The following is a 13,697-nucleotide window of genomic DNA, read 5'->3' on the forward strand; positions in this document are numbered from 1 at the left end:
TTTATTACTAAACGGTAGTGATAGTCGTGGAAGCATAAGATTGGCGAGACGACAACGATGCTACGATGGAGATCAAGGTGTCGCGCCGGTGACGATGGTGATCATGACGGTGCTTCGGAGATGGAGATCACAAGCACAAGATGATGATGTCCATATCATATCACTTATATTGATTGCATGTGATGTTTATCTTTTTATGCATCTTATCTTGCTTTGATTGACGGTAGCATTATAAGATGATCTCTCACTAAATTATCAAGAAGTGTTCTCCCTGAGTATGCACCGTTGCAAAAGTTCTTCGTGCTGAGACACCACGTGATGATCGGGTGTGATAGGCTCTACGTTCAAATACAACGGGTGCAAAACAGTTGCGCACGCAGAATACTCAGGTTAAACTTGACGAGCCTAGCATATGCAGATATGGCCTCGGAACACGGAGACCGAAAGGTCGAGCGTGAATCATATAGTAGATATGATCAACATAATGATGTTCACCGATGAAACTACTCCATCTCACGTGATGATCGGATATGGTTTAGTTGATTTGGATCACGTGATCACTTAGAGGATTAGAGGGATGTCTATCTAAGTGGGAGTTCTTAAGTAATATGATTAAATTGAACTTAAATTTATCATGAACTTAGTCCTGGTAGTATTTTGCAAATCATGTTGTAGATCAATAGCTCGCGTTGTTGCTTCCCTGTGTTTATTTTGATATGTTCCTAGAGAAAATTGTGTTGAAAAAAAAATGTTAGTAGCAATGTTGCGGATTTGATCCGTGATCTGAGGTTAAATCCTCATTGCTGCACAGAAGAATTCTGTCCTTAATGCACCGCTAGGTGACAGACCTATTGCAGGAGCAAATGCAGACGTTATGAACGTTTGGCTAGCTCAATATGATGACTACTTGATAGTTTAAGTGCACCATGCTTAACGGCTTAGAATCGGGAATTCAAAGATGTTTTGAACATCATGGACCATATGAGATGTTCCAGTAATTGAAGTTAATATTTCAAGCAAATACCCGAGTTGAAGAGATATGAAGTCTCCAACAAGTTCTATAGCTAAAAGATGGAGGAGAATCGCTCAACTAGTGAGCATGTGCTCAGATTGTCTGGGTACTTCAATCGCTTGAATCAAGTGGGAGTTAATCTTCCAGATAAAATAGTGATTGACAGAATTCTCTAGTCACCATCACCAAGTTAGTAGAACTTCGTGATGAACTATAGTATGCAAGGGATGATGAAAATGATTCCCGAGCTCTTCGTGATGTTGAAATCAACGAAGGTAGAAATCAAGAAAGAGCATCAAGTGTTGATGGTTGACAAGATCACTAGTTTCAAGAAAAGGGCAAAGGGAAAGAAAGGGGAACTTCAAGTAGATTGACAAGCAAGTTGTCACTCCCACGAAGAAGCCCAAAGCTGAACCAAAGCCTGAAACTGAGTGCTTACACTGCAAAGGAAATGGTCACTGGAAGCGGAACTACCCTAAATATTTGGTGGATAAGAAAGGATGGCAAAGTGAAAAAGGGTATATTTGATATACAGGTGTTTGATGTGTGCTTTACTAGTGTTTATAGCAACCCCTCGGTATTTGGTACTGGTTCAGTTGCTAAGAGTAGTAACTCGAAACGGGAGTTGCAGAATAAACAGAAACTAGTTAAGGGTGAAGTGATGATGTGTGTTGAAAGTAGTTTCAAGATTGATATGATCATCATCGCACACTCCCTATTCTTTTGGGATTAGTGTTGAACCTAAATAAATGTTATTTGGTGTTCGCGTTGAGCATGAATATGATTTGATCATGTTTATTGCAATACGGTTATTCATTTAAGTAAGAGAATAAACTGTTGTTCTATTTACATGAATAAAACCTTATATGGTTACACACCCAATGAAAATGGTTCATTGGATCTCGATCGTAGTGATACACATATTCATAATATTGATGCCAAAAGATGCAAAGTTAATAATGATAGTGCAACTTATTTGTGGCACTGCCGTTTGGGTCATATCGGTGTAAAGCGCATGAAGAAACTCCATAAAGATGGATTTTCGGAATCACTTGGTTATGAATCATTTGATGCTTGCGAACCGTGCCTTTTGGGCAAGATGACTAAAACTCCGTTCTTCGGAACAATGGAACGAGTTACTGACTTGTTGGAAATAATACATACCGATGTATGTGATCCAATGAGTGCTGTTGCTCGTGGCAAGCATCGTTGTTTTCTGACCTTCACAAGATGATTTGAGCAGATATGGGTATATCTACTTGATGAAACATAAGTCTGAAATAGTTGAAAGGTTCAAAGAATTTCAGAGTGAAGTGGAAAAATCATCGTAACAAGAAAATAAAGTTTCTGCGATCTGATCGCGGAGACAAATATTTGAGTTACGAGTTTGGTCTTCAATTAAAACAATGTGGAATAGTTTCACAGCTCACGCCACCTGGAACACCACATCGTTATGGTGTGTCCGAACGTCGTAACCGCACTTTATTTGATATGGTGCGATCTATGATATCTCTTTACCACTATCGTTTTGGGGTTATGCATTAGAGACAGCTGCATTCACGTTTTAAAATAGGGCACCATCTAAATCCGTTGAGACGACACTGTATGAACTATGGTTTAGCAGTAAACCTAACCTGTTGTTTCTTAAAGTTTGGGGCTGCGATGCTTATGTGAAAAAGGTTTCATCCTGATAAGCTTGAACCCAAATCGGAGAAGTGCGTCTTCATACCCAAAGGAAATTGTTGGGTACACCTTCTATCACAGATCCGAAGGCAAGACATTCGTTGCTAAAATGGATCCTTTCCAGAGAAGGAGTTTCTCTCAAAAGAAGTGAGTGGGAGGAGAGTAGAACTTGATGAGGTAATTATACCTTCTCCCTTATTGGAAAGTAGTTCATCACAGAAATCAGTTCCGGTGATTCCTACACCAATAAGTGAGGAAGTTAATGATGATGATCATCAAACTTCAGATCAAGTTACTACCAAACCTCGTAGGTCTTCCAGAGTAAGATCCGCACCAGAGTGGTACGGTAATCATGTTCTGGAAGTCATGTTACTAGACCATGATGAACCTACGAACTATGAGGAAGCAATGATGAGCCCAGATTCCACGAAATGGCTTGAGGCCATGAAATCTGAGATATGATCCATGTATGAGAACAAAGTGTAGACTTTGATTGACTTGCCCGATGATCGGTGAGTCATTAAGAATAAATGGATCTTCAAGAGGAAGACGGACGTTGGTAGTAGTGTTACTATCTACAAAGCTAGACTTGTCGAAAAAGGTTTTTGACAAAGTTCAAGGTGTTGAATACGATGAGATTTTCTTACTCGTATCGATGCTTAAAAGTCTGTCCGAATCATGTTAGCAATTGCCGCATTTTATGATTATGAAATTTGGCAGATGGATGTCAAAACTGCATTCCTGAATGGATTTCTGGAAGAAGAGTTGTATATGATGCAACCGGAAGGTTTTGTCGATCCAAAGGGAGCTAACAAAGTGTGCAAGCTCCAGCGATCCATTTATGGACTGGTGCAAGAATCTCGGAGTTGGAATATACGCTTTGATAAGTTGATCAAAGCATATAGTTATTGTACAGACTTACAGTGAAGCCTGTATTTACAAGAAAGTGAGTGGGAGCACTACAACATTTCTGATAAGTATATGTGAATGACATATTGTTGATCAGAAATAATGTAGAATTATTCTGCAAAGCATGAAAGGATACTTGAATAAAAGTTTTTCAAAGAAAGACCTTGGTGAAGCTGCTTACACATTGAGCATCAAGATCTATATAGATAGATGAAGACGCTTGATAAGATTTTTTCAATGAATACATACCTTGATAAATTTTTGAAATAGTTCAAAATGGAACAGTCAAAGAAGGAGTTCTTGCCTGTGTTGCAAGGTGTTAAGTTGAGTAAGACTCAAAGCCCGACCACGGCAGAAAATAGAAAGAGAATGAAAGTCATTCCCTATGCCTCAGTCATAGGTTCTATAAAGTATGCCATGCTGTATACCAGATCTATTGTATGCCATACCACTGAGTTTGGCAAGGGAGTACAATAGTGATCTAGGAGTAGATCACTGGAGAGCGGTCAAAATTGTCCTTAGTGGAATAAGGATATGTTTCTCGATTATGGAAAAAGGTTCGTCGTAAAAGGTTACGCCGATCCAAGTTTGACACTAATCTAGATGACTCTAAGTCTTGATCTAGATACATATTGAAAGTGGGAGCAATTAGCTAGAGTAGCTCCGTGCAGAGCATTGTAGACATAGAATTCGCAAAATACTTACGGATCTGTATATGACATACCCGTTGACTAAGATTCTCTCACAAGCAAAACATGATCACACCTTAGTACTCCTTGGGTGTTAATCACATAGCGATGTGAACTAGATTACTGAATCTAGTAAACCCTTTGGGTGTTGGTCACATAGCGATGTGAACTATGGGTGTTAATCACATGGTGATGTGAACTATTGCTGTTAAATCACATGGCGATGTGAACTAGATTATTGACTCTAGTGCAAGTGGGAGACTGAAGGAAATATGCCCTAGAGGCAATAATAAAGTTATTATTTATTTCCTTATATCATGATAAATGTTTATTATTCATGCTAGAATTGTATTAACTGGAAACATAATACATGTGTGAATACATAGACAAACAGAGTGTCACTAGTATGCCTCTACTTGACTAGCTCGTTAATCAAAGATGGTTATGTTTCCTGACCATGAACAATGAGTTGTTATTTGATTAACGAGGTCACATCATTAGGTGAATGATCTGATTGACATGACCCATTCCATTAGCTTAGCACCTGATCGTTTAGTATGTTGCTATTGCTTTCTTCATGACTTATACATGCTCCTATGACTATGAGATTATGCAACTCCCGTTTGCCGGAGGAACACTTTGGGTGCTACCAAACGTCACAACGTAACTGGGTGATTATAAAGGAGCATTACAGGTGTCTCCAAAGGTAGATGTTGGGTTGGCGTATTTCGAGATTAGGATTTGTCACTCCGATTGTCGGAGAGGTATCTCTGGGCCCTCTCGGTAATGCACATCACATAAGCCTTGCAAGCACTGCAACTAATATGTTAGTTGTGAGATGATGTATTACGGAACGAGTAAAGAGACTTGCCGGTAACGAGATTGAACTAGGTATTGGATACCGACGATCGAATCTCGGGCAAGTAACATACCGATGACAAAGGGAACAACGTATGTTGTTATGCGGTCTGACCGATAAAGATCTTCGTAGAATATGTAGGAGCCAATATGGGCATCCAGGTCCCGCTATTGGTTATTGACCGGAGACATGTCTCGGTCATGTCTACATTGTTCTCGAACCCGTAGGGTCCGCACGCTTAAGGTTACGATGACAGTTATATTATGAGTTTATGCATTTTGATGTACCGAAGGAGTTCGGAGTCCCGGATGAGATCTGGGACATGACGAGGAGTCTCGAAATGGTCGAGACGTAAAGATCGATATATTGGACGACTATATTCGGACATCGGAAAGGTTCCGAGTGATTCGGGTATTTTTCGGAGTACCGGGTAGTTACGGGAGAAGTAATGGGCCTTGATGGGCTTTAGTGGGAAGAGGAAAAAGGCTGTTGCGCCCCCCCTCCCCTTTGGTCCGAATTGGACTAGGGAAAAGGGGGCCGGCCACCTCTCCTTCTCCTCCTATTCCTTCTCCCTTCCTCCCCTCTTGGTGGACTCCTACTAGGACTTGGAGTCCTAGTAGGACTCCCTATCCTGGCCGCACCTTTGCCTTGGCCGGCCTCCTCCTCCTCCATCCTTTATATACGGAGGCAGGGGCACCTCTAAACACACAAGTTGACACAAGTTGATCAACGTGATCTATTCCTTAGCCGTGTGCGGTGCCCCCTGCCACCATATACCTCGATAATACTGTAGCGGAGTTTAGGCGAAGCCCTGCTGCTGTAGTTCATCAAGATCGTCACCACGCCGTCGTGCTGACGAAACTCTTCCCCGACACTTTGCTGGATCGGAGTCCGGGGATCGTCATCGGGCTGAACGTGTGCTCGAACTCGGAGGTGCCGTAGTTTCGGTGCTTGATCGGTTGGATCGTGAAGACGTACGACTACTTCCTCTACGTCATGTCATCACTTCCGCAGTCGGTCTGCGTTGGGTACGTAGACAACACTCTCCCCTCGTTGCTATGCATCACATGATCCTGTGTGCGCGTAGGAAAATTTTTGAAATTACTACGAAACCCAACAATTTTGACATTGATTAGCATGATTTTCACCTAGAAATAGGTGTTTTCCAAGTTATGCTCAAAATATCCTTCTCCTTAAAAACCTGATGAAATCCCCCCCCCAATGCTTTGACTTCTGTTCTTCCCCAAGCAAGTATTGCAGCTGAGAGAACATGGTTGTCATGTTCATGAAGTGTGAATTCATAATGATTGAATGAGTGCATTGCAAAAGAACGATAAATTTAAGAGATATAGAACCAATCATGAACGCGCATGTATTTCTTCCACCGGGATAGCTAGAGAGGCTTTCAAACCTTTAGTGAGAAACTACCAAGTGAGGGAAAAGCAATCCTGCAAAGCAATTTATTTGGGCGTCTAGTGAACTCTTCTCAATATGTTTTCTTTTGGAGCCCCCTCCATTTACTTTAGTTTTAATACTCCGACTGATCATTTTTGTTTCCTCACACAAAATCAAACAAGCTTATTTCTCCATGACACAATCATTTATTGTTTACTTGTGATCATGAATGCTAAGTGTATTCAAAGCTTGTGCGACGAAACAAAAACGATCTAGTTAAGTTGCAACCCCTGAATAAATAAGTTAAGACTTAAACTTTCATTCTTGGAACCATTATGTTCTTATTTTGTTTCATTCTTAGATTGATCAAACCAATAACGCTTTAATTCATAGGATTGATACTTACAACGTGGAAGACCCTGTAGTCATCGAAGCATAACAAGTACACTAGGGTTCACCCTAATTCATACATCTAACAGAGGTGTCATAATGTCACAATACTATCATCCATCATAAAATTTCACTCATCATCGGATAGGTGAGTCTTTCCATACTCCTAAGGAGCTACTCCCTTCTATCCATATTACTTGATTTTTCTAGATACAGATATATGTAACACTAAACCTTTCTAGATACATTCGTATAAAGCAATCCTACAAAGCAATTTATTTGGGCGTCTAGTGAACTCTTCTCAATATTTTTTCTTTTTTTGGAGCCCCCTCCGTTTACTTTAGTTTTAATACTCCGACTGGTCATTTTTGTTTCCTCACACAAAATCAAACAAGCTTATTTCCCCATGACACAATCATTTATTGTTTTACTTGTGATCATGAACGCAAGTGTATTCAAAGCTTGTGCGAGGAAACAAAAACGATCTAGTTAAGTTGCAACCCCAGAATAAATATGTTAAGACTTAAACTTTCATTCTTAGAACCATTATGTCCTTATTTTGTTTCATTCTTAGATTGATCAAACCAATAACGCTTTAATTCATATGATTGACAACCTACACTTAATAATTGATACTTACGGCGTGGAAGACCCTGTAGTCATCGAAGCGTAACAAATACACTAGCGTTCACCCTAATTCATACATCTAACAGAGGTGTCATAATGTCACAATACTATCATCCATCATAAAATTTCACTCATCATCGGATAGGTGAGTCTTTCCATACTTCTAAGGAGCTACTCCCTTCTATCCTTAGAGAAAATTCCTTATTTGGCACTATCTTAAAATTTGCTTCCTTATTTGACACTGGAAAAGTTTTTCTTCCCTATTTGACACAAGTTCTAAATTTTATTTCCTATATGACATTTTCGTCCATTTTAAGTCTAAATGACACCTAAAAAGACTCTTTTGCCCCTCATGTGGTATGTGTGTGGGGGCCAATAGCGCACACACGCAGCATCAATGCGAAGGCAGGAGCACACACGCAGCAACACATACACATGAACCAACACACACGCACGCGCGCGCGCACACACACACGCAGCAACACACATGCACGAGCACACACACACAACAACACACACGCACGCAGCACACATCCACATACACACACACACACACACGCAGCAGCAGCACACACGCATGCAGCACGTAGGCACGCAACAGCACACACACACGCGTACGTACACACGCAGTAGCAAACACACACGTAGCAGCACACATGCACACACACATGCAGCAGCAGCACACATGTGCGCATGTATCCACACACGCAACAGCACAGGCACACGCGCACACATACCGCATGAGGGGCAAAATCGTCTTTTCGGATGTCATTTAGGCTCAAAATGGACGGAAGTGTCCTATAGGGAATAAAATTTAGGACTAGTGTCAAATAGGGAAGAAAAACTTTTCCGGTGTCAAATAAGGAACCAGATTTTAAGACAGTGTCAAATAAGGAATTTTCTCCTATCCTTATTACTTGTCTTAGATTTTTCTAGATACAAATATATGTAACACTAAACCTCTCTAGATGCATTCATATAAACAAATCTAAGACAAGTAATATGGATAGGACGGAGTAACAAATAATTTATTATGCAGCCTAATTAAACTCGTGGGAATTGAAACATGCAAAAGCAGTAAATGATACAAGGGGTTAGAATTAATGTCTTCAAGGTTATTCCTTAAACTTACGAGATCCCATAATCCCTTCTAGTTATACCGCTTGATTTTTCTGAAGCAAGGGTACCGCCGCAGGTGAGGGCAAGGCGCGGAGGAGCTTGTTGGTCTTCACGAGATCAGCAATGCAGCCCTTGCTCACGCGCACGGTCTCCTCCAGTTAAACACGAACCATGTCACTGGTATTCTTTTTAACATGAACGTCAAGATTCTACCTATCACTGTTTTTTCAGTTCTAGTGTTCTACCAAGACGTACGTGCTGTGTGTTTATATGCACGTACGCAGAGTCGCAGACCCTTTGCTGATCGTCTGAGTCTGAATTGCCCGACCTTATCTGAACTCCAAAGTAAGCCAACTTGCCGGAGACAACGACAATTGTGGTCTTGTGGACAAATACTGTGAGACTCCACCACCACGCGATAATTATCTATCTGTTAACTGGAATCTGGACGGTTGTTTCCTTTTCTAAAAGGATGATTTGTGCAGGCTGACCTAATTAGTTTCAACAAAAAACGCCCCAGAAAGAAGAATTGTCTGACTGGGCTGGCAATTCTACTATGACACATTGAATCCTCTTCTATGATGGCAGAGCAGTATTCACTTTCTGCGAGGGAGAGCATTCCCAAAGTCTTGTCTTACGAGTTTGTTTCAAAAAAAATTAATAGACTGTTTTGATATGTTTGTCTGAAAAAAATCCAGTTGCGCACTGGCAGAGTTATTTTGATATGTTTGTAATTATAATAGATAGTTTTTTCCCCACAGTTTTTTATTTAATTTTCAAGAAGTTATTTAGCTCTATTATACCTTTTTCGCGGAAAATCAGATCTATTATAAAGTTTATCGGAATTACAAAACATCTCAAACATAACAAAAATTACATCGACAGTCTGAGACCACTGAGCAACCACTATTGCTGTCAGAACAAGCCGTCGATGCGCCGCTCTCGTCACTTCCTTACCGGAGCTGGCTTGACATTGTCGCTGACAGCCGGGAAATCTTTATGAACGTGCCCCAACCCTCAAGTATATTGAAACAACCAAGCAAAAGTGCTTTCTCTATAGCATCTCCCTAGTATTTAGCCTGTCTTGAAGGAGTACCCTAGAGAGCCCCCTCTCAGGTAACTGTAAATCAGTGTAAGCTTGCTCAGAGAGAGGTAGATGAAACAAGTGAACCTAGCTAGGGAGCATTCTACACTGCAATCTGATAATGTACCCGAGTGAGGCATCGCAGCGGCCGGGTCCATGGAGCTCGTTTTACCAAAGAAAAATCAGAATATACTGAAAAGTTTCAAGAAAATATCAGAAAAATTATTACAAATGCATATGACTGTTCGACAAGTATGTAAAAAGTTTCATCAGGTAATTCGATCATTTGCATGCTACACAAAAAAGATAAATATCTGGCCCAAAAACAACAAAGATAAAGCCCATTTTATCTGTGTGTTTATCTTTTTTGTAAATTACATGTGAACATATATGTTCATGAAATTATATATGTATATACTACAAATATACATCTATGTATATACTTTTTTTCAGATTTTTTTCAATATGTGGAAATAGTATTTTTTCTGAAAAAAATAAAGAGCTCTGTGGAGCTCGGCCTCTGCTATGCTTTTTCGTAATGTACCCTCCCTTTTGTCTCTCTTTTTTTCGCCCAAAGGAAAATAGCTGAGGCCGCGTGTTCTTGGGACGCTGTGTGAACAATTGTCATGTCAGAATAGAATAGTCCTGCCATCTTCCACGCGTTGGGAAAGAGTCCCACACCAATCTCAGTCATGGAGGCTGTGTTGATTGAAGATTTTTTGCAGAAACTTGAGCAAAAGGCAATCAATCGCATTCCGTGCACAGAGATTAAACACTCTCAAGTCTTTCTTCACACTTGCGTCTGCACACCTCTAGTCCCCAGACGTCAAGAGAGTTGTCATTATCAGTGACAGTTAATAGTACAAACAGTGAACAGATTGAACAAGTCCAGGTTTTTTCTTTGCAGAGGTGCATGGGACAAGTCCAGTTTGGCGTGTGGTGTGGGGAAAAAAAGCTATGTTGGCATCAATCAAATCGCTTTGACATATATAGGATCAGCTGACACAGTTTGGTCTCCTGCACATTAACGATCCAGCGACCAGCATATGGTGACCGCGCTCTGGGCCGTCACGTCCATGGGGCTCGCAACAGTGGCAGACCAATGCGAGTGGGTGCGACGACCCCAGGTCGTCGTTGCCGTCTCCTCCCGGTCACCACCGAGTTCCTACTGTTTCCTGCGTACTACGTGTTCAGCTCAACAACCAACAACCATATATACATGGGGTCCTCTTCCTCCTTTCTCTCAGAGTGGCAGACAACGTGCACTAGGACATCTCTTCCTCTCCTCTCCAACTCATTCAATCATTCATAGCACTCTTCTTCCCCATGGCCATGGTTCCCCTCCACATAATGCTCGGCCTTCTCCTCCTCTTGCACGCTACTCCTCCATGCTCCTCGGCAAGTGGCGATACTCTCGCGGCGGGCCAGGTGCTCACCGTCGGGGACAAGCTCGTCTCAGCAAACGGCAGGTTTGCGCTCGGCTTCTTCCAGTTCCATCCACCAAGCAACACTATTCTTAGCAAGTCCAACGACACCACCTCCCACAGCTCCGACTGGTACCTTGGCATATGGTTCGACAAGATACCGGTTTGTACAACTGTGTGGGTCGCCAATAGGGACGACCCAATCATTGACCCCAAACCCAACCTCACACAGCTCAAAATCTCAAGCGATGGCAACCTTGTCATCATACACCAGGGTGGTGTACTCTGGTCCGCTCTTGCTGTAAACAAGAATAGGACACGAACCAGCAACATGAAGGCCACCAGTGTAGTCCTCACAAACAGTGGAAACCTAGCCCTCACATCAGCATCTGGCCAACCGTTGTGGGAAAGCTTCGACTACCCAACAGATGTTGTGCTCCCTGGCGCCAAATTTGGCTGGAACAAGGTCACCGGTTTGAACCGTCGGGGAATCTCGAGAAAGAGCATCATTGATCCGGGGCTTGGCTCATATAGCATCGAGCTAGACACCAATGGCAAAGGGATAGTTCTCAAGCGCCGCAAACCCTCGGTAGAGTATCGGGTTTATGCGCCCGAAACTTCAGATATATTGAAACTTTTACCAAGAATCCAAAAGATTTTACAATTGGACCCACGAACAAATGGTTTGATTGTCCCAAATTATACCAATAACCAAGAAGAGGAGTACTATATTTACACCTCGCCAGATGAATCATCCTCCTCATTTCTCTCGCTAGACATCTCTGGTCAAATCAAGCTGAATATCTGGTCACAAGCCAATCAATCTTGGCAAGCTGTATTTGCCGACCCTGTTGATGTCTGCACCCCAGCTGCAACCTGCGGACCTTTCACGGTATGCGACGCCAATGCGCAACCACCATGTGATTGCATGGAGAACTTCTCTAAGAAGTCGCCACAACATTGGGCGTTTGGCGATCGAACACATGGGTGCACCAGAAATACACCGCTATATTGCACCAGTGGCAAGAACACGACAACTTCGACAGACATGTTCCACCCAATTGCCAAAGTTACATTGCCCTACAACTCGCAAAGTGTAAACCTTGCTACCACTCGTAGTAAGTGTGAGGAATCTTGTCTCAGCTCCTGCTCCTGCACGGCTTATTCCTATAGCAATAGCAATTGCTCTGTCTGGCATGGGAAACTGCTTGCTGTAAGTCTCAGTGATGGCCTTGAAATTAGTTCTGAAGATGTTCTTTACCTGCGCCTTGCCGCCAAAGATCTGCCAAGTTTGGGAAAAGACAAAAGAAAACCAAATGTTGGAGTTGTTACTGCTGCAAGCATTAGTAGTTTTGGGTTACTAATTCTCATGTTGTTGTTAGTGATTTGGAGGAAAAAACTTGGGTGGTGTGGTTTGCCTTTATACGGCAACCAAGGCCCTAGTGGGTTAATCGCGTTTAGATACACTGATTTAGCTCATGCTACAAAAAACTTCTCTGAAAAGTTGGGAACAGGTGGTTTTGGTTCTGTATATAAGGGATCATTAAGTGACTCGACTACTATAGCAGTAAAAAGGCTTGATGGTGCCCGCCAGGGGGAGAAGCAATTCAGAGCTGAGGTGAGCTCAATTGGACTGATTCAACATGTTAACCTAGTCAAACTGATTGGTTTCTGTTGCCAGGGTGATAACAGATTACTTGTGTATGAGCATATGGTTAATGGATCTCTTGATGGACATCTATTTAAGAGCAATGCCTTTGTCCTGAATTGGGACATTAGGTACCAAATAGTCCTAGGAATCGCTAGAGGACTATCCTACTTGCATCAGAGTTGTCGCGAGTGCATCATACACTGTGATATTAAGCCAGAGAACATACTGCTCGATGCATCATTTTTTCCTAAAATTGCAGACTTTGGGATGGCAGCTTTTGTGGGCAGGAATTTTAGCCGAGTCTTGACTACATTCAGAGGAACTGTGGGTTATCTTGCCCCAGAATGGCTTAGCGGAGTTGCTGTCACACCCAAAGTTGATGTTTACAGCTTTGGCATGGTACTGTTTGAGATCATATCAGGAAGGAGAAATTTACCTGAAGCATGTACTGGCAGCGGTGCTGGCGATCGTGTTGAATATTTCCCTGTGCAAGTCATCAGCAAGCTTTGCGGGGGAGATATGCAGAGTTTGGTTGATCCACAACTACATGGTGACTTTGATTTGAAACAGGCTGAGAGGGTTTGCAAAGTGGCATTATGGTGCATCCAAGATGACGAGTCTGATCGACCGACGATGGGTGAAGTGGTACGGGTTCTCGAGGGGCTCCAGGAGATCGACATGCTTCCGATGCCAAAGCTACTTGCAGCTATAACTGGACGCCCTAATGCAACTTCAGTGTAATGATCTAGAAATGTAACTGCAAACAATGTTGTACTAATATTTGTTTGTTTTAGCAAATCTTGAAGTTGCATTGTGTACTGAATTAATAAAGGAAGGCAAGCAAGCTTGCAATTA

At 42.0% G+C, this 13,697-nt stretch overlaps 1 protein-coding gene across 1 annotated transcript; it reads left to right on the forward strand.

Annotated features, from left to right (window-relative positions):
- The first annotated feature begins 11,026 nt into the window (after positions 1-11,026).
- LOC119266956 (G-type lectin S-receptor-like serine/threonine-protein kinase At2g19130) lies at positions 11,027-13,697 on the forward strand. The gene has a single exon (XM_037548242.1). It carries the CDS (start codon positions 11,094-11,096, stop codon positions 13,581-13,583), a length of 2,490 nt encoding a protein of 829 aa, XP_037404139.1. The 5' UTR covers positions 11,027-11,093; the 3' UTR covers positions 13,584-13,697.

This window comes from Triticum dicoccoides, chromosome 3A (assembly GCF_002162155.2).
Source record: "Triticum dicoccoides isolate Atlit2015 ecotype Zavitan chromosome 3A, WEW_v2.0, whole genome shotgun sequence".
In the NCBI taxonomy this organism is placed as follows: domain Eukaryota; kingdom Viridiplantae; phylum Streptophyta; class Magnoliopsida; order Poales; family Poaceae; genus Triticum; species Triticum dicoccoides.